General features: G+C 37.0%; 2 protein-coding genes across 8 annotated transcripts in view; both read right to left on the bottom strand.

The window, feature by feature from the left end:
• The window catches only part of LOC127651745 (pericentriolar material 1 protein-like), a 44,029-nt gene extending 39,484 nt beyond the window's left edge, over positions 1 to 4,545 (bottom strand). For 5 of the 7 annotated variants that reach the window (XM_052137727.1, XM_052137733.1, XM_052137731.1 and 2 more), the window contains exons 1-2: positions 4,408 to 4,545; positions 2,380 to 2,497 (exon numbers count right to left, since the gene is read on the bottom strand). In XM_052137727.1, coding sequence (XP_051993687.1) covers positions 2,380 to 2,481 — 102 coding nt within the window. In that variant the 5' untranslated portion in view covers positions 2,482 to 2,497; positions 4,408 to 4,545. Of the gene's footprint in view, positions 1 to 2,379; positions 2,501 to 3,548; positions 3,614 to 4,407 lie in introns of those variants that run through there. The other 2 variants (XM_052137728.1, XM_052137729.1) reach the window with 2 other exon arrangements.
• Positions 4,546 to 10,820: 6,275 nt separating this feature from the next.
• Positions 10,821 to 22,174, bottom strand: part of LOC127651751 (microtubule-associated tumor suppressor 1 homolog) — a 63,432-nt gene continuing 52,078 nt past the window's right edge. Inside the window, exons 8-15 of the mRNA XM_052137746.1 lie at positions 17,822 to 17,888; positions 14,660 to 14,874; positions 13,184 to 13,289; positions 13,011 to 13,084; positions 12,674 to 12,769; positions 12,186 to 12,302; positions 11,909 to 12,006; positions 10,821 to 11,765 (exon numbers count right to left, since the gene is read on the bottom strand). Of these exons, the coding sequence (XP_051993706.1) occupies positions 11,564 to 11,765; positions 11,909 to 12,006; positions 12,186 to 12,302; positions 12,674 to 12,769; positions 13,011 to 13,084; positions 13,184 to 13,289; positions 14,660 to 14,874; positions 17,822 to 17,888 (975 nt within the window). The 3' untranslated portion in view covers positions 10,821 to 11,563. The remainder of the gene's footprint in view (positions 11,766 to 11,908; positions 12,007 to 12,185; positions 12,303 to 12,673; positions 12,770 to 13,010; positions 13,085 to 13,183; positions 13,290 to 14,659; positions 14,875 to 17,821; positions 17,889 to 22,174) is intronic.

Below are 22,174 nucleotides of genomic sequence, written 5' to 3'. Positions count from 1 at the left end.
TCGCAAGCGATCTAGTAACAGCTGCACCCTGTTTGATCGACAGGCGGCGTATGTGCGTGTGCTGAACATGCATGCGTGTTCTGAAAATGCTTGTGCTAATGTAAGTCTGAACGGTCAAACACATTTCAAAATTCCGCCAAAATGCCAGCCTTGGTGAGGTATCCATGAAAACACAGAGAGTGATGTCTAAAGTGAATGTAAACAGAAGAAGTGCATTTGTATTAAAATGTCGGGCTTGTAAGTATAAATGTAAGCTAATAGACCTGCTGCTGTCTAATGTCTCATTATAATCAAACACGCATAACAAGAAAACGAGACACTGCTCTTGAGCTAATAACTTTGGTAGCTTTAAAAAGTATTAATGTATTATAATCATACAGTAAAGACCAGTAGTTTTATGTCGCATTTCATTCTGATTTTTACTTGAATACTTGATAGCCTACTGTTGTTAAAACTTTTAAAGCTGTTAAAGAAAAAAAAAAGCACAGAATTTTCTTAATTTGTATTCTATTTCAATTAATTGCTGTTTTTTATTATTTGTATGACTGTTTACTAGTCTTAAATATTTACTTAAAAATGAAAATCATTCTTCCATAATTAACATATTAATTAGTGTTATTATTTGTTGTGGTTTTGAAGCTGGTATTGAGAATCGTCAAATTTCACTACAGACTACAGAAATGTTGGTATTGTGATAATGTACAGCCTTTATTGTACACGGTAGATCTTGCTGCAATAACATGATGAAAAAGTAGATCTCATTCCATAGAACTGAGCATCACTGCTGTTAATGGTGGCGATGGAGGCTTTTCTGTATTTGCCTTCCGTCCTCCCCTACCCAGTGCAGTTCACATTTCTGTCGCAGAGAATTGAGATGATTGCATATGTACACATTTATTTTAGAAAATTATACAACATAAACTTTGACATGTTACTTGAGCATGTAACTTTTTCTCTGGACAAGTAACTTTTTTTAGAGCACGAAATTGTTTACAAGAGCACAAAGTTCTTCATAGATCTACCCTCTTAATTTTGTCCTCAAAGTGCACCAGATTGATGCATTTAACTTTAAAATGTAAAAAGATTTCATACGGGGGAGAATGCCACCAGACCCCCCTAGAGGGTCAGAGGTTCACCCACCACAGTCTCACATAATCCTGTGGGAAATACTGAATAACATTTCTGTTCTAGAAGAAATACATTAAAATTAGGTTTATTTTATGACCATCTTATGGATAACGAATCTTCAATAAATAGAAGATTGTTGCTTTTTATTACAAAGGTTCTAAAGACTTTACATTGCCAAAAAACATTGAGGGCATATAAAAATAACACAGGTTAATGAAAATTAAGTAAATTTGCCTTATTCATGAAACACGAGAAGAACAAAATTGTATTCAAATCATTAGTAAAACAATTATAATGTAAATTGTGGCATTTATTTAAATGAGCCAATTAGGCAAATGTACTGCTCAGTCACTGACTGCATGTTAGCATTGCTATTAGAGTTTATGTAAATGTAAGCATGAACGAAAGCATTTCGATGTACATTTAAGCATAAAATATAGTAGAGTTGCCTTCTACACACTGAATATCGCCGAGACTGTAGCATTGCTCTCTAGATTTAAATAGTTGCGAATAGTTCGTGAAAAATTGTATACTGTAGCATATCTTTATGCATGTATAAATGTATAGGAGTAAGGTCAATAAATATTCTATTAGCATTTTTAAGGCATGATACAAATATTTGTCTGGTGACTTAATATTGAATTAAAAAAAAGAAAAACGAAAACAGATTGAAGTTTGATGCATTGATTACAAAGATTCTTGTAAAGAGTTTAAGTAGTTGTGTCTGACTGGCAAACTACTACCTCTCACTACTACTTTCTGCAGATTCAGATGATATTTTCTCTGGGCTGCCCCGTCATTTCACAGAATAGTACATCGGCGGGCGCGTCAAATATAAACGCCTCTAGAATTTAAGGATGTGTGCATGCAGTATGTGGGCTGGTGCACAACGGTGCCAGGCAAAAGTATAAACAAGGCTTAACTCGTCCATTCGCGCATGTCTGTGAGTGAGAATCAAGTTTGGTAGGGCTGTTTATTTTTTTCATTAATTACAAACCTGAAGTCCTACGTGAAAAACTGACCCGACTCCGGCCCGAAGCCCGTCAGGTTCTCAGGTCCCGTCGGGTTGCTGACCTCTACCGTTACACCCCTACTTCCTAATAGTGCCCATCCCTACAGGTGACGTAGTTCGGCTAAAGCTTTATTATTCAATAGAAATAGACTGTAATCTACAATCAACAGATCCTGTTATGATTGGTACAGGCTTCAACTTTCATTCTTGTCATCTTGGAGTATTAGAATGATTCATACCATGTTGTTAAGTCTGTCATCTAGGCTGCCATTGGAGATAGTCCAGTTGTGCAGCTCCTGCTCATCTGTGCCATCATCAAATGGAGTGCCGCCTGTTGCCATTATGGCCACCCAGAACCTGCTGACAACAGTCAATTAATCAACATTTAGACTTACCTAACAACAATGAATATATAATCCAAATTCAAATCTAGTCTCGGCTCAGTTTTATCAGTCAGAACTACAGTTCTGTGCAAAAGTCTGAGGCACATAAGATGTTTCACAAAAGCATTTGTCTTAAGGTGGTTATTTATATCTTCAGCTTTAGTGTGTCAATAGGAAATATAAATGTTAGACTCCCAAACATTAATTTTGTAAATAGAAAATTAGAATAGAAGAACAGGGAACCCTACAACCGATGTCATGGCCCCCACAAAGCCCCCCACTGAACATCGTGTCAGTCTGAGATTACATAAAGAGGCAAAAGCAATTGAGACAGCATAAATAGATAGAAGAACTGTGGCAAATTCTCCAAGATGCTTGGAACATCATATCTGCCAACAACCAAGAAAAACTGTGTCCAGATGTACCCTAGGAGAATTGGTGTTGTTTTAAATGCAAAGGTGGTCACACCGAATATTGAATTAGCTTTTTTATGTTTACTGGACTTTGTATGACGTTAAGTGATAAATGAAAACTATTGATGTAATTATTTTTGAAGACATCGTCACTATGCAACATTTTCCATATGTGCTTAAATCTTTTGCACAGTGCTGTATGTTGCATACTGAGTTCTGTTGACCAGTTGCCAAGAAACATTTCACACGCCACACAGAGCATGACAACATTAACCTGAATCAACTTTACATAATGAAAGAACATTACCTTTACTACTGTAATTGAGAATATTGTTGTTTTTTTAAATGAGAATATTTTCAGCATTCCTTCCTGATTTGTGTGAGTGTTTAATTTGTAACACATAAAGCTTGATACCATGGTACAGTATCATGATACTACTGAATTACTATAATACTAATGCAACATGGTAATTACAAAGTACCCAATGTATTTCAAAATAAATATCATATAAGTATATAAGTAAAAAATATAAGTATCATCATGGTACATGCCCTAAAACAACATAGGTACTATCAAGGTACTTTTGTTAGAGTAATTTCGAACAAACTTACTTTTGAAAGCTGAAGTCTGAGAACTCTAATGCCAGGAGAATATGAGCTGTACTGAAAAGCTGCTTTTGCTTATGAGGCCGTTAAAACGGTTAACCCGGTCAAACTGCTCAATTTCCCGGTCAACTGTCAACACCCCCAACCCTACAGATCTACTTCCACCTGACGTGTAAAGGTCTCTGGAAGAATGCCAGTCCTGAATGATACGTAAAGATTGTTTTTGTTTTTATATATATATATATATTTTCAACGGAGTTACTCGGTTATTTAACACCAGCCGCCTCACAGACTTAAAAATACGCCAGCGTAATGACTGATAGATAGGCGCGTGAAGGCTTATTGGCCTGTCACCATGGTAACCTCTGGCACGAGCCACAGAACTCCAGTTCCCCGCGAAAACTCCCGGCTGAGTGAAATAAACCCATAAAGACAGTAATGGCACAGCGAAATGATTAACTTCTGTGTACTCAATATAATAAAAACGAGAACATAGAAGCTATTCCCCATATTTATTCAACAGTGTTATTTTATTCGGACACACGGGATTGGTATTCTTAAACTTGGCAACCTGACACAAAGGCAGTTGCATCTGACCGGTGCATCACTCTTGAAAGAAAACATGAGCCATTAGTCCACCTTCAGTTTTCCTGATGCATTTAAAATGTTACCAGTATCATTAAAAACAGTGTAAAAGTTACACATTATTGTGGCATTTGCCCCAGGGTACGAAACAAGCTATTGCTTGTTGAAATAACTTGGTATTTCTTGGTTAGGGTGCTAACAAGCTAACAGAAGTTGAGAGACACAACTGCATTAGTACATCTAGCCCAGGGTGTTATTACAGAATAACCCGTGGCATTACCTTTAACGCTGTGAGAAGAGCTCTCGTTGCTGCGATGTATAAACGGAATATAACTAAATAATTCCCATATGAAGTGTATTTATATCCCAGTTAAAGTGTCAATGCGTAGTGTGACCTCTCCAGCAGCGGCCATCTTTACCTCATATCCAAACAAACCGGCGGAGGAATACGGTTTCACGTTGTCATTAAATCAACATTTATCATACATTTCTATCTGCTCGTTTTATTCTTTGAAGTAAAGTGCTAATTATTTGTATTTTCTTAACAATTTATTGATAATATCAACATAACAAAAAATTGCGGCCACAATACAGTGGTACTATTTATTAGGCGGAAGCATTTTTGGGACTGATAGAGAAGTTATGTGCTTTGTCTTAAAAGTACAGATGCAGAGAAATGTGTCTGATGGAATGATAGAGAAAAAAATATATATTTAAAAAACACTTACAAGTTAAAACAGCATGATGGTATTTGAAACATTAATAGTCAAAGTAAAGCGATGTGTAATGAAATGCATTAAATACTGTTATTTAAAAGCCAACAGTTACTCTGGGAATAATGCAGTTTAAAATGCTGCAAGAAAGGGATAGTTCACCCGAAAATGAAAATTGTCATATTAGTTATTCATCCTCATGCCACCCCAGATGTGCTTGATTTTCTTTTGTCTGCTGAACACAAATAAATAATTTTTAGAAGAATATCTCAGCTTTGTAGGTCCAGTGATGACCAAAACTTTGAAGCTCCAAATAGCCTATCTCTTAAATGCTGCATAAAAGTAATCCATATGACTCCAGTGGTTTAATCAATGTCTTCTGAAGTGTTCCAATCGGTTTTGGGTGATATCAGACCAAAATGTAACTCCCTTTCACTGTACATCTTGCCATTGCTGTATCTAGACAGTATCATGATTTCTGCATGCGCAGAGTGCTAGATGACGCTTGGAAGTGTAATCAAGCTTGAAATCATGATTGCCAAAGAGGCCTTGTTCAGACTGCTACTAAAAATACAAAATTTTGCATATCCAGATTGTATCCAGATGAGTTTTTGATAGTCTGGACAGCTAAAACCCACATGATATCAGATTTTTCCAAATCTGATTCAAACCACATTGGGAGGTGGTTTCAAATGCAATTGAAATCTGATTTTTTTCAGATGTGTCTCAGTCCGGACGCTCTGGATGCTCAATTTGGATTTCAAATTGTCTTTTGTGTCACTGTTAATGTGACAAACAATGACAAAGTCAAAAATCGGTGACTGCAGTATGGAACATCACAATATTTGCCAGTCTTCTATGTCACTGAGTTTTTCTTGGAGGAGTTCTGCACCGCGACTGGACAAGGTGCTTATTTGGAGAGCGAGATGCTGCACCTCCATTTTTCACGCTTCTGTTGTTTGCCACCATTATGTGTTAGCTATAGAGACTGTTGAACATTGAAAATTCCAGGAGATCAGCAGTTACAGAAATACTCAAACCAGCTTGAGATCAAATTTTTTTCCACATTCTGATGGTTGATGTGAACATTAACTGACCCATTTCTGCATGATTTTATTACATTACACTGCAAAAACACACACACACACACACACATATATATATATATATATATATATATATATATATATATATATATACTCATTTAAATCTAACGTTATTATATTTTATACTGTACACTGTAGTCTAATTCTTTCTATTTTGTCTCTCTTTAAGCTTCATGTCACTTGTTACTGCTCTTTAAAGGTAGAAAGTAAAATATCTGCACCACCTATTAAGAGCACAATATATATTGATCCATATGGTCACACAATGACAGTCAAATTCATGCAGTGTGTAGAGGAATACTATCAGTATTTTTTCAGTGCTTTTAAACAGCAATACTGGGAGCTAATGCAATCTTGGAGGAATGTCAATATGGATTTTTTTTTTTGACACATACTGTACATGTCCACGTATGCATTTACATGTTCCATCTCTAACATGCTCTCAGGATCTTACACACACACACACACACACACACACACACACACACACGCACACAAGTTGTGTTTCCATTTTTTATGGGGACTTTGCATTGACATAATGGTTTTTATACTGTACAAACTATATACTATCCACCAAACCTTCCCCTAAACCTCAAAGAAAACTTTCTGCATTTTTACATTGTCAAAAAACATAATTTAGTATGATTTATAAGCTGTTTTCCTCATGGGGACCGACAAAATGTCCCCACATGGTGAAATATTTCAGGTTTTACTATTCTTATGGGGACATTTTGTCCCCACAAAGTGATAAATACACGCTCTCACACGCACATACAGAGAAAATCTTTATATATATTAAATCATTATCATAAAAAAAAAAAATCTGCATTTCAGTAACTCTTGAGCAACGGATAAATATATTTAATACAATATTAACGCACCAAAACACATTTTGACCAGTTTGCCCGTGATTTAATGGAACATCTCAAATCTCGCACTTCCATTAATGTCCACTAGATTTCACTCTTTTATTTGTTGTTTTTTCTCATATATGCCTTTATCACACATCCGCGTGCGCAGAGCGGAAGCTTTGCTTTGTAGCGTAAAACAACTTCCGCTGCAGTCTGTTTCAATGGCAGTGCCCACAGCGCGGAATGAAGTACATTATTATGTATGACAGTTTTGTGTACAATTAATCTCAAATACTTAATCTAAACAGAGATACCTCACAATCATTACTCAGGGATGATGAAGTATAGAGAAACTGTGTCATGTTGTTTTATTTGTTTAAGCAGGATGTATGTGATCAGGGAACACTTCACAGAGTAGCCTATAACTCACTGATCTATATATATAAATGTTATATATAAATAGATCAGTGGTATAACTACGTTTTTTATTAGAGGAATGCAAGAATACAATGCAAACATGAGAACATTTACACATTAAAGAGCATTGGAACAAGACAAAGGTATACATTTAGTCACAAAAAAAAACTTATTTGCGATTATAATGATCGCATTGCTTTCATGTACTTTAATAATTTCCATGTATGATATAAAATCCATTAAAAAAAATGGGAAAAAAAAGAAACATTACCATCCCTTAGCCCGATTACAGAAAATAACTGGTTTATTGGTTGTATATATGGAGGTAGATCCTCGTGATTTAAGTATGATGACTGGCGTTCACTCGCGAGTCGTGACCGAATGCAATGTAAATAAATAATAGAGATTAAATTGTCCCAGTGTCTACAAATGTATTATATTCACTTATATGCTCAGATACTATTACACATTTAAGTGCTATATAACACATGGTGAAGTGATGTGTTATTCCAAAGAAACGATTAAACGGCTGATGTTTACTACCAAGAGCGTTCAATTTGGCTTCATTTATTATTTGAAACTGCTTCATCCATAGATGGTCTGATGTTTGCTACCGTTTGGAGCCGGATGTGACGACACGCGAACTGTGATAAAGAAATATTGTGATACATTTGTGGTTTAACCACTAGATGGCAGAGTAACACAGAAATGCATAGCTGTAATTTTATGTGATGTTGTTGCTTAAAGCTGCACTTTGCAAGATTGTTTAAAAAAACGAACAAATTGCCATGATTGAGTACATATACAAACAATGTCCTTAACTTACCCTGATTCATATGGTAAGCCTATAAACTATGGTAAGCTGATTTGTATTTTGAGTTGTCAGGTTTATGCTTATGACTTTCATCCTTGCTTCATTACATCATATCCACACACACAGGAAAGAAGTGCCGGCTGTAGAAGTGAATAGGGATAGTATGAGTCAGTAGTGGTGGAGGTATGGACATGAAATCAGAGTGTAAGAGTAATTCATTTTTATAATCCATACAATAGACTAAAAAAAGTCTTAATACCAAAAATTGGGAGCGAGGACAATTTCAAATTGGTGTAGTGCGGTGATTTTAATTCACATAGTACTTTATGGGGCAGTGCACATAATGATCATAATGGATACATTGTGGAATAAACATTAGATTGCAATGACCTAGTATGTGTGTCCATTCCTGTGTAGGGCTCTGACCGTCTTCGTTGAGACATCAATCCTTGTCTTGGCTAAATCATTCACTAGTGTCTTGCCAGTTGTTCTTGGGTCTTTAGAAACCTCTCTCACCAGTTTTCTTTCCAAGGTTTTTAAAATCTTTTGCTTCCTGCCTCTGCCAGTCTTGTCCTCCACTGTGTGAGTCTCTTCAAACTTCTTGATAATAATTCTCACAGCAGTTCTTGACACCTGAAAATGCTTTGATAAACGTGTATATCCATCTTCTGCTTTGGATATTTACGTTTTATTTTGGATATACGAGCATTAACAATACTTTTTCTCAAGTCTAAACAAATTTCTTTTGACTTTGCCATGATGACAGTTTTATATTACTTCACTAGTTGTTTTGCAAGATACTAATCCTCAGTTTGAAGTGCAATTTAAAGGCTTGGGGGATTAATTAGGTTAATTAGGCAAGTCATTGGATAACAGTGGTTGGTTCCGTAGCCAATCAAACAGATACTTACTTAAGGGGGCTAATAATATTGACCTTAACTATTTAAATAAGGCTTTCTCCAGATTGCTTCCATACATATATATATATATATATGTATGTATGTATGTATGTATGTATCTGTACGCTATTTATTTCTGTTAGTCAGACAATGTCTCTCATCAAGAGCAGCTTAATACTTCATTTGCAGCTCAGTGGCCAGAGGGAGTCGGGTTTGACACACAGTGCTCTTTTTATTGAATCAAATTGTTTTGAGTCATGAATTAAGAATCGATTTAAATCAAATGGTAACACCAAGAATCAGAATCAAACTGAATTATGAGAGTGCCCTAAATTCCCACCCCTACATGCCAGTACCACAATGTCCAAATAACATTTTCCCCATGCAATCCTAATCTGAATCTTTTAATAAATGTATACTGATACAGTCTGTACTACAGATAAATTGAGAATTTTATAGAAGGTAATTAGTGCCGTTATTCACATTATTGTTTATATTTTAGATACACTTATTATAAATCTTTAAAACCTTTAAAGCATAGATCCACAGTAACCATTTCTTTGCTTCCATTTGGTGTTTATTTTGAATGGTAGGTTCAGTTTTCATGATTGTTGAATTTCAACTGTCAAAATAAAAGACTGAAAGCATGTATTGCTGTTGCGCTTTTATTGTTCTGGCCAATAGCTTCACATTGTTTTAAAAAAGCAATAGTGTATTGGCTGGTGTGTATTTATGTAAAATTCAAGTACACCATTCTTTTATCTGCTGAAGTAAAATGTTCACATAATTAAGCATATTCAAACATGAATAGTTGAATAATCATTTTAAGATCTACTGGTGGAGGCTGAGGAGAGTCCTATTCACTATTTAAACGTACTTTTGGGACTAGTGTAGTGTCAGAAAAGCGATCTGTGTCAAATTCATTCAAATATGTAAATAAGCGTTTATCTTCATCAAAGCAAGAAATATTTCCCTTTCATATGTTTAATCGTATAACATAATATCAACATGAAAATAGCAAGTTAAGACTCCAGCTCCAGTCATGATCACACACAGTCGATGTCCAAATAATCTCAAATTGGGAGATTCATCCGCAAGAATAGCAGCGCCAGAGCACGACTGACGTAATGTATTCTTCCGCAACTTGCTTTAAGTTTCAACCACAGATGTCGCTAAAGGGCATACAGTTACATAGTACAGCTTTAATGCTTCAAACCTGAACAATAACAATGTCAAATTTATGCATGAATTTATTTTATTTTTTAAAGGGGCTGGGACAATGGACAGCCATTGACACAGAAAAGACAATGCCAAGGACTATATAGAACATATATATGCCCCATGACTTCAATTTACTTTATCTTTTTTGAGAGCATTTTTTATCATCCAAAATATTTTGTAACAGAGGAGCTTATTTGTGCCGTCTGGAGCTGCGTTAGATGTAATGAATATAAGTTATAACGTATACAATTAATAATAAATGTATACATATTATGTTTGTAATTTACATTATTTATAGTTTTAGGATTTTTAGAGCATTTTAACATCCAAAGTTATTTAATTCAGCATCTTGTCAGCTCAATCTGGTTTTAATGAACAGGTTAGAAGTTAGTAATTATTATAGACTAATTAATATAGACTGTCAATTAAACGCACATGTGATCACCATCAGGTGTGTAAATAGCTTTGTTATAATGAGAGCGATCTAGTTTTGGTTGAGTTGCTATTGTTTTCAAAGCCTTTATGCTGACATTTTCCAGCCCAACAGCCACTGATGCAAGCGATTGGTGGTTTGGAAAAGGGGCATATGACACCCAGGCCAACCCATGGTTCTGCCAGTGCTTAATGCCCAATGTATCAAAATAACCAATACAAAATATAAGGATTAGCATCCAGAAGTTTAATGCATTAATTAGGGAAAAAAAGAAAGGTCACTGTGGTTGAGATAGGGAAACATTCACTCAAAGCGTTGTGGATGTGGAGGCCACTAGACACATTTTTGGAAGAGAAGTAAATACATTCCACAATATCATTAACAAATAATGTATCTGGATCCTTATGCACATGTGAGGTTGAGTTTAAAGCCATAAAAAAGGTTCTTAAAAATGTTTTTCTCTTTATTTATGATCAAAACTTGTCATCAAAAAGTCTTAAAACAAACATTGAAAAAAAATTATATTCTTTGTTAATCTCATATAGTGTTCTAGTGAGCAGACATACAAAAAGACAGCTTTACATATTTTACTTGCTATACACAAACCATTTTTTAATTTAAAACAATGAAAAGGGACAACAAATATTAGAGAAAATAGCAGTCTGAGGAAGAGATACTCTATGTACAAGCCCTGAGGTGTGTTCCCTCCTCAGAGACATTTTTGTATACGTGTGTGAAAGAGAGAGAGGGGAAAAAAATAGGCAGAGACAGGCAGAAAGGAATAACAGAGAAGAGAACAAACAAAGCTGTAACTGAGCAAGGTAAGTCCTTGATCAAGAAGTGCAACTGTGCATCATTGTAAAGGGGACATTTATACATTTTAGAAGTCTTTACAAACTATACAAGTCCTATTATAGGTATAAAATGGCCAAAAGGTTCATAGATGCCTCTGGGTGATGGCGGTTTCTGAGGTCAGAGGTAATCAGGGTGATATCGGAGTCATGGAGGAGGCAGAGTTTTGGGGAGAGTGGAAAGGTGAAGAAGGTGAGAGGTGTCGCGGGCTGCACAAGTCTCCATTGTGTAGTTTCCATAGCAACTCCTCATTCTCCATGGACAGTCGTTTGTTGACCTTCGATTCCTTCTGCAGGGTCTGTTGAAGCATGGCCTGCTCTGTGGAGAGCTGCCTACATTCAAACAGATAAAAAAAGATCTGAAATTTTGGACTTGGAGAATGTGATGCACTGAAATGCACATAATTCAAAATGTCATGCTGCATCCCATAACATGGAAAAAGGATACATTTTGTACCTAAAAAAAGACTACTTACCTTGAAAGAGCAGCATGCTTGTCCATCCGAGCCTTGTAGTCCTCGTTCTCCTGCTGGACCTTCTTAAGACACTCCTCCAGTTTCAAATTATCTTCAATCTGATAATTAACACAAGTGTATAATATCATAATAGTAACTTTACTTAATACAAAGTTCTATTTTGTAAAGTAGATTCCAGGCTCAGAAATAAACAGAGGCTAGGGGTAAAAATCCCACCAAAAGAGACAAATATGACACTGAAATTCATAATGCAATGGTAAAATATCAACATCCTCACCAGTTTGTTCATCTGCATAAGTTTTTTGTCTTGCTGGTGTATCTGGTTGGTCTTTATTTCCAGCACAGCTCTGAGACTCTCCAGCTCCTGTTCCAAATACAGTGTGTGTGCGTCCTTCTACACACAGAGAAACAGGCGTTCAGTTTGTGTTTTGCACCATCTGTGACCACAATTAAGTACAGAACATCTCTGTGCATCACAGTTAGGCCTTGAACCAGAATTGGGTGGCAGCACATTATAAACCTTTTCAGCCTGGCTTAAGAATATTAATTTGGTGCCACAACATTCACCTAGTATTATGATCTGATTTCCTTTAGGCAGTGTTTCTTTTTCTTTGTACTGCAGCCCTGAAGCTCTTAAAATATAACCCTAATAAATGTTTTTCCATCCAAAAAGTGGAGGAGGTGCAAATTACGGTTAAAATGGATCCTGAACACACCAGTCCATAGAAGGAAAGAGGAGTTCTGTTGATATGTGAATGTCATTACCAGACTTTTCTCTGCTAGATCTCTCCTCCGCTCCTCTGCTTTTCTTAGCTTTTCTTTCAAAGACTCATTTTCTGCAGTCAAACTTTGAATTTTTTCCTTTAGAGAAGAGAATTGTGATTAAATATGTATTAAAATATCAGGACATATACACATTATGTTCTATTTTCCTAATATATGTTAATTATATATATACAATGTATTGTTCATTTAAGTAAATAAATTTATAATAATAATAATGCTAAATAAAATAGTGCATGATAACATTCAGTAACAATGATTTCAAGGGTTAAATTTGTGTGTCCCTGTGTTTATAAATAAATAAGACAGTAATGCATACATTAAGCGATGTCTCAGACTCTTTAAGTGTTTTGTCAAGTTCTTGAATGTCCCGTTCATTAGTCTTCCTGAGCTCTGAAAGAGGAAAATAACATTAAATATAATAAAATATGTTAAATGTAAAGATATCAGGGTATTATACCTTCGCTGACAGCAGTTGTGTGGTGAGATTACCTGCGAGTGATGTCTCATGTTCACGTTTCAGTATCTTTATCTGCTCAGTGTGTGCCACTTCCTGTTGGTTCCTCAGGGCTTCCTGTTGGTTCCTCACCTCCTCCACCTGCCAGTGAAAATCATAATGATCATCATTTTAGATTGAACGCAGTTCTTATTTTCCTAAGGGATCCTCATAATCCTAAAAGGATTATGAGACAGCTCATTTTTGCCTAGGTTTACTTGTATTTCAAAATCTCTTTCCACGTGGCAAAATCAGTCTGTTCAAGTGCATATTCATGGTAAACTTCCACTAACTGCATGGGTATCAATTAACAGAAATACCAATCTGGAGAAGTGTACGATAAAAGTAATGCATGTTACGTAATCAGATTACTTTGAGTAACGAGTAATATAACACAATATTTTTTAATTTTAGACAATAATAACGGAGTTACTTTTTAAATAAAGTACCACGTTGCTTTTGTACACCTCTACTGGACCTGTATTGTGATAAATCAGGAGTAAAAGTGTGCAAACCTCGGGGAGGAGATGTAGTGCATGATTGGCATTGTTGCTCTAGAGTGTGAGGCCAGAGACCATTTAGTAGATCGAGAGACGACTCACTTCTATTTAAATGAATGGGAGAAATTGGAACGCCAAACCAAAAAGCTCTAGCACTCAAAAGTCAATGGATGTAGAAAGAAGTCCCACCTTGCAGGTAAACGAGCCAATCACCTTTCAGATATAGACATCTGCTGTCAATCAACTCCCTAACGTGCACACGTCCCCAAAGGGAGGTTTTGTCAGATTTAGCTAACTTTTGGGGACAGTTGTCCTTAAACTCTAGCTATGTAAACCTGCACACACATAAGCCTCTTTTCCACCATCGTGCCGAACTGTTCTTGTTACGAAACCATTCTATGCTGATCCAGGCCAGCCGGCATGGTTACAGATTTTTTTCCCACTGTGGTGCTGAAAACAGACTTCGAATGTACACAAGAAATACATCAGTCGTTACCTTGGTAATGCAAGAGTTTAAGGACCACGTGAGAAGTGTGTTTACTTTGCCCAAATAGTGTGCTTGGCCAGCTACCGAGAAAAAATGAGTAAGCTTGGCAACTGACAAGTGACCAATTGTGAGTCATGACATCTCTACAGGCATTCCAGCAGCACAATTGAGCAGAGTTGTCTAACCGTGCTGAAAATTCCAGGCCAAGAACGGTTTCTAATCGTGCTGAATCATGCCCAGATGGAAAAGCTTCTATAACAATCCTCACCGTGCTCAGAACCGACTACAGACAACGTACTTCTACACTCTTGAAGCACAGAGATAATGAATGCTATGGCAACACAAGTAAAATCAATTTGTATTTGACAAGTGTCATCCTTAACTGGAGTTAAATGTGAATTGTTGGAGCGGTGTGATTTCAATAGTTAATCTTGGTAATAAGATTTCTGTGCTGCAATTATACACCAGCCCAGGTAAGATCTTACCTGCTGCTGCATAAGCGCCCTGCATTTGTCTGCTTCTTTCTGGTAGGCCTGGTGGGTCTTGTCCCATTCTGCGGAGTAAAATTCTTTCAGTCTTTCTTCCAGTCGCTCTAGTTCTGTCTGATGTTGCTCCTGTAGTTTCTGTAACTGTGCCTCCAAAGACACCCGCACCTCCTCTTTTTCCCTCTCCAACTGCTCACAACACAAGACTGAGTTACCTGAGAAGTCAGGGAGGAAGGGAAGTATGTTAAGAAAGGGAAGATGAAATTGACATTTAAAAATTACATTTACAGGTGGCTGAATTCTCTGAACAGTCAACAGAATATAACTGTCAAATGTGGAATATACTGGTTTAACCATATCAAAACTCAGCAGAATCTATAGAATAATCTAGAATGTAATGGTTATTCAATTCAGAGTCTAGAACGGAACAGAACTAAAACATCCTGGAGGTTCAATTTGCTAAAGAGTGAAAAGAATATAGAATGGTACCTAGATTGTCTTTGTGGTTGACTTCTATATAGATACCATAGAACATAGAATAGACCCTAGATTGTACTAGTGGTTTAATTCTGTAAAAGAGTCAAAGTCTAGAATGTCCGAGTGATTCATTTCTCTAACGTGTCAAAAGTATCTAGAATAGAATCTAGAATGCACTGGTGGTTCAGTTATCTAAAGAGCCATTAGAATCTACAACAGAATATAGAATGTCCTGGTGGTTCAATTCTTTAACAATTTAAAAGTATCTAGAATAGAATCTAGAATACACTGGTATTTCAGTTTGCTAAAGAGCATTTAGAATCTTCAATAAAATCTAGAATGTACTGGTGGTTCAATTCTTTAAAGAGCCAATAGGAACTAGAATAGAATCTTGGGCTGGGCATCGATACAGATTTCCAAAATCAATTTTTGTTGTTTATGACCAACAACTGACTGTAAAGAACAGAAAGGGTAATCAAAGAGACATTATTTAATGTAAAGATCTTTGGACACACATTAAACTGGAACAACTTTTGCTCTCAACACGCAGTGAAAGGATCTTGCTGCTGAATACTCCACCACTATACTACACAAATCATTCACTGGTGAGTGAAATTAAACATTTACCAGCCAGTTGCCAAATATATACATTTTTATTCACGTAGCGTGAAATTTGGTTGCAAATGCAAGTGATTTCCTCTCATTGTAGTGAAGGGGTAGAAGAGAGTAAAAGATTGATCTTGAGATTTAATTAAGATCGTGATGCATTGTAAAATCAATCTTTTTATCCACTCCTAATAGAATTAAGAAGGTAAAAGAGGTTCAAATCTCTAAAGTGCTGTTAGAGTCAAAAATACTGAATCTAGATTGTACCGTTGGCTAAATCTCTAAAGAGCCATTCGAACCTACAACAGAATTAACAGGTAGTTTCATTCTTTAAAGAGCTGTTAGAGTCTAGAATCTAGAATGTACCAGTGGCTAAATCTCTAAAGAGCCATTAGAATCTACAACAGAATCTGGAATGCACCGTTGGTTCAAATCTCAAAAAGAGTCAAAATCTAGAACAGAAATATGTAGTAGTTAAATTCTTAAACAATCTAGAATAGAATGGTATTTCAATTCTTTAAAGAGCCAATAGAATCTACTGGCAGTTGAATTCCAAAGAGTCAGTAGGACCCCATGTAGGCTACACCTGGTCTTAAGATGCATTGTCAGTGATATGATCACATGTGGTCAGTGCTAAAAACAGGTCTAAAAGGGGTCTAACACGTCTTGTGATTGGATCACAAAAACCACATATGAAGTTATAGTCAAAACACATCTCATTTGAGGTGTAAACGCCAATCCGTCCTGAATGCATCCTGGACAGCAGTGAAGCGCACACAACCCCTCACCTGTCAATCAGTTAAAATTTCTCTCAAACTGTCAGAGGACTTTTCATACTTAAACACATGTTTCTATATGTATTTGAAGCCTCGGGATAAGTATTTCTATGAATTCTGTGTGGTAAAAAGTGCAGTGAACTTTGGGAGCAAAGTGTCATTTGGCCAACTGCATCTTTAGATTTGTAGACAGAAGCCAGTGTGAGTGAAACATTCCTCATACACCACACACATGCCCTGCACACTTGTGCTGAAGCCAAAGGCCATGACAGTGCATGAGGCCAAACTAATTAAATGTAGCAACCATTGCATCCTTAACATTACAGCATTACAAACATGTGTGTCCGGACATGCAAAAAATGTATGTGTATCCATGTTGAAGGTACATCTACATTGAGAAGTCATATTTTCTAGCAAACACATACACATAAATACACCAAGTACAAACATAGTGAAAGGCTGCCAAATGTGAACAGGGCACAGGTTCAGTATGATTGGTGTGTGTGAGTTTCTCAACTCCCAAACACTGAACTCAATGATTCCAACAATATCATCAGGACAGACCATACAACAGGATGAAACACAAAACAGCCTCACTCTGGAATGTACATTTATGCATTTGGCAGACCCTTTTATCCAAAGCGACTTACAGAGCACTTATTACAGGGACAATCCCCCCAGAGCAACCTGGAGTTAAGTGCCTTGCTCAAGGACACAATGGTGGTGGCGGTGGGGATCGAACCAGCGACCTTCTGATTAACAGTTATGTGCTTTAGCCCACTACGCCACCACCACTCTATGTAGGGGATAATATAATTGGAAGACCAAATGTATGACTGGTGAATGAAGACAAGGAAGAAAAGCCTCAAGTGCATATGGTGTTAATGAGAACACCGCTAAAGAAAATATAAGCAGATTACAAAATGTACTGAAAAATTTGCAGAACAATAAAAAGAAAAGCCAAAAAATGTGGTAGCAAGTACCACTAAAAAGTTAATTATCTGTTAGAAAGAATTGCAAAAACAATAGTGACAGTACCAAGTATGACCCTGAAACAAGACAGTAATTTAACCTTGTTTTATCAGGGTTGTGCCCTTGAGTTAGGCAGTTATCCCAAGGTTTCTCCAGAGGGATCACCCTACAATTAGTGTTCTGCAAGTCACTTTGGATAAAAGCACCTGCTAAATGACAGCTAACTAAGATGAAAGCCTACATTCTTCGTTTTACCTTGAGAATGTACACAAAAATCTACAGCAAGTCCTACCCCTGCCTCTATGGCTGCAATTTTACGTGTATTGCTTACCCAGTTGCTGTTGCAGGTTGTTGACCTGGACAGAAAGTTCCTGCCTCTGTTTGAGTGCCACATCAAGCTGTATGAAATGACAGAAAAAACAGAATTAAAAATGTAACTGGACATGCATATACAGATATAAATATTTATTAAGAAATTATATGGAATATTATTTTAACAATTTAGTCATTGCAGGACCATTTAAGTGAACTGCAAAAAAAGGGAAAAAATGAGAGAGGTTCATTTTAACATTGGGGGGGGGGGGGTTAAGAGATGGTAAATGCTACAGTAACTACTAAATAGCTTAAATTTGTGAGTCAGGGCCTGGGAGAGATTACTGCACTTGTGTTATGTTCTGAGGAAGAACATCAGAGATTGTTGAACCCATAAAGTACAATCTAAACTGAACATTTAGCCACTCACAAAAATCTCCACTCTTTAGTCAAGCACTCTGATATTTGTATGAACTATGTTTATCATGTGCATACACACTCTCACTCATGGTGAGTTTGTAGCCTGAGATAAGTCAGGATTTTATACCTCTAAACTACTCAAACACCAAACTCTCCCTGGCCAACACACACAAACACTTTCTAGCTCTCAATACCTCAGGGACAAAAGCAAACACATGATCATGCACTACACTTTTAAATGATTAAATATTTTGCACCATAAATAAAAAGCTACAAAACATTTGAATCCATAGATCATCACAGACGCACCTGAAGCTACAGCTTGCCACATACATAACTGTGATGTAACTCTGAATTCCTTGCAACCACAAACCAACATTTCTATATCCTGAATCACCAGAGCTCAAAATGTCAAGGATAAAATATACTCAAGAAACAACAGTACAGACCAGTAAACCAGTTATAAACACGTTTTTCAAATGAACAAGCCCAAAAACTCACAGAAAAAAAAAAAAAACCAAGCTGCACCTTTTCATTTTTCTTGGAACCAGGATATTTTCTCAGGCCAGATTTGCTCCCAGAAGAGCCCATCTTATCCTCAAACTCCTATTCCTGCTCTTTCCTCTCATCTACCAGTCAAACAAACCAAAAATTTTAAACAAACATCTTTCCTCCTCCTGTAGCCTATAAAACAGGTTTGTTGGCATCAGTATACAGGCATGCTGCACTAAAAACCATCTCCCTATCGCCGGCCTTCCCCCGTATTACTCCTAAGAGAGAGGAAGGAGAAAACTTAGAACAGAGAAACTGAAAAGATGAATGCTGGTAAGTACGTAGGTGGAGGTACACAAAAAGTCTGTTTTACAAGTTGAATAATTTAGAACTATTTTTTATTTCAGTTATGGTTGAAGGCAAACCATTTGATTGATCCTTACTGGATATACAGAGACAAACGTAGCCGATGAATCACATTTTGCTAAGGTACTTGGCAAGAAGAAGCCCAGAGAGGTGATATCCAAGTAAATTAACACAATATTAACTGTTCTATAAATGACACAGTGCTTGGTGTATTGGACTTTATATATTATTATGTTCAATATGGGAACCATGGCACAAGTGCACAGATCTGATGAGCTGCTCACAGAACTGAAGATCAGCATAACAAAAGAGGAACAGAATAAAGAAAAAGAGACTAAAATAGAAGGTAATACAGTACATGTTTGGCTATACAAAAAACAAATACATTTTAAATCAAAATGGCATTATGTTGATGGCAGTTCAAGCACATGCAACTTGCCTAATACCTGTTAGGTATGATTATACTGTAACTGGATTCATTATGTTATAAGACATGGGCTTCTAGTTAGAAAATAGAGTGCCATTTACAATTTTTCTACAGAAATACAGCATAATCAATGCTATAAGTTATATACTATATACAATGAAATACGGTAAAGTGCCAAGAGTGGGCGGGTATGGAGGAACATTGCTCTTGAATCATCAAACAAACTATGGTGTGGGAAAACAGGCCACGCCCATTTCCCCAAGCCCCGCCCAGAGGCTCAGTAACAGCTGCTGCATTCCACACAGCAACATCTCACCTCCTGTGTGCTCACTATCAATCACCGTGGCTGACACAGTGGTTAAAAGTGTCAACTTTCACCAAAGTAAAGTCTTTTTCAAGAGGGGAAAGATAGTGAAAAATGTGTGTGTTCTTTTGATAGTATGTGAGCTGTGCCCTCAGTGAGTTTTCTTGAGAAGTGCAAATTTAGAGGTGAGATAGATGTTTTCTTAATCCAGCGGTTCTCAAAGTGTGGGGCGCACCCCACTGGTGGGGAATAGAGACGTGACAGGTGGGGCGCGCCAAACGGGGGAAATTTTCCTTTTTATGCATTTCTGTCTTTATTCGTTCATGGCGAGTCCGCATCGTCAACTTCATCTTTGCAGTGACACATAAAACACCAGTTTAATAATAAACAATTAAATGTCTCCTTGCTATTTTTGTTTCACATTCATAATCATTACTTTTGCCGGTTCTTTGTGGCAAGCTTTATGCGTGCGGTCATGCGCTTGAGTGCGGCTATATAACGCTCAGTATCCTGTATAGCCTACTTAAGTTATTAAATCAATATAAAGGGGCGATTTGTCCACTAATGGCTTAAATGAACAACTACTAGTCGACTAGAAAAAAACTTTAGTCGGAGGCAGCCCTTATTTCGCATATTTTTGAACCAGCAGGCCATTCTGGGTTGAGCGCGCGACCCTGAGCGGAATGAGCGAGCAGAGCGGAATATTCAGAAATGCGCGCTCCGCTCACATGCTCTGATCGGAACAAAGGAATATTAGAATAATGAATCATTAGTTTATCTTATAGCTACACTGCCCATAATTTTAATCCAATTTCAAACACAGTATGTTATGTCTATTTAAAAAATATATATATTTCACGTTTTTAAGTACAAAATTATGTTAAGGCAGCTCAGCCCTGAACTAAATGAGGTTTTGACAGAAGTTATTAGCGTTGTCAATTTTATCAAAACCCGACCCCTGAAAGCGCGACTGTTCTCCGCACTTTGTGAGGAAATGGGAGCTGATCACACATCTGTGCTGTTTCACAGTGAAGCAAGGTGGCTCTCCCGGGGCAAAGTGCTGTCGCGCGTCTTTGAGCTCAGGGCAGAGATCCGGATGTTCTTGGAGGAGGAGCGCATGTATGAGGCTGCAAGCAAGTTCAGTGATGAACAATTTCTGTTTAAACTGGCCTACCTCAGCGATGTGTTTGGCAAGCTGAATGAATTAAATCTTCAGCTTCAAGGCAAAGACCAGCACCTACCTCACCTGGCAGACAAAATTACTGCATTCACCCGAAAGCTTGAGGTATGGGGCAGGCGCCTCGATCAGCAAAAACATAGATGTCTTTGAAAACCTGAGTGAAGTTGCTGAAACCACTGATTCTGGAGCCACCACAGTGATCCCATGTATTAAACAGCATATCTCTTCCCTGAGAGAATTGTTTCAAAAATACTTCCGAACAACAGTGATCAGTATGCCTGGGTTATGGATCCATTCAATGCAGCAGGTTAGTATTTTAACATTTTATTGAATATTATACTCATGTTATACATGCATTTTATTTATGTTGTATGCTACTTACTAACTGGAATGGATTGTTGTCAAACAGATTTCTTTGTGTTTATTATGCAATGACAAATAAAGTAAGCCTATTTATTTATATTCTGTCTGCAGCACCTGCTGATTTTCGGTCTGCTGAGGAGGACCAGTTTATTGAGATGACATCTGACTCCACCCTGAGGCTCAGGTTTAAAGCTCAGACTCCTAGTGAATTCTGGTTTGGAGTGGAGAGGGAGTATCCACTCATCGGGCAGAGAGCTGTGTGCATTCGTCTTCCCTTTGCCACATCATATCTATGTGAGATGGGCTTTTCAGCTGTTGCTTCACTGAAAACTAAGTACAGATCTCAACTGAACATTGAGCATGACTTGAGAGTGGCAGTATCAAGCCTGCAACCCTGCTTTGAGAAACTGTGCAATGCAAAACAAGCTCATTGCAGCCACTAATGCAGGGAAAATGAATTCTTTAAATACTTTCTTGCCAAATGGATTTCTCTTTTTTTCTTTTTTTAACAGATTGCAAAGTAGCACTTGTATTTCTTTTCTAATTTTTTTTTATCTTGATACAAATATTGACACAGCTGCACTTTTATTTTCTCTATTTTTGAATTTCATGCAAGTTATGACAGCTGCACTTTTATTTTCTTTATTTTTGAACTTGCTGTTATTTCATGTAAATAGTTAGTTTGGATTTAGATACAACTTGTTACTGATACTACTTGTTACTTGCTACTACTGTTCAATAAATTGGAACATTTTAAGCTTGTTGCATATTTCATTGGCTTTGTGTTGGGGCGATGGGGGCAGATGGGGCTTGAAAATTC

Source organism: Xyrauchen texanus, chromosome 11, assembly GCF_025860055.1.
Source record: "Xyrauchen texanus isolate HMW12.3.18 chromosome 11, RBS_HiC_50CHRs, whole genome shotgun sequence".
Classification (NCBI taxonomy): Eukaryota; Metazoa; Chordata; class Actinopteri; order Cypriniformes; family Catostomidae; genus Xyrauchen; species Xyrauchen texanus.
The sequence above is the reverse complement of the archived record's forward strand: the minus strand, read 5'-3'. Positions and strand labels throughout refer to the sequence as shown.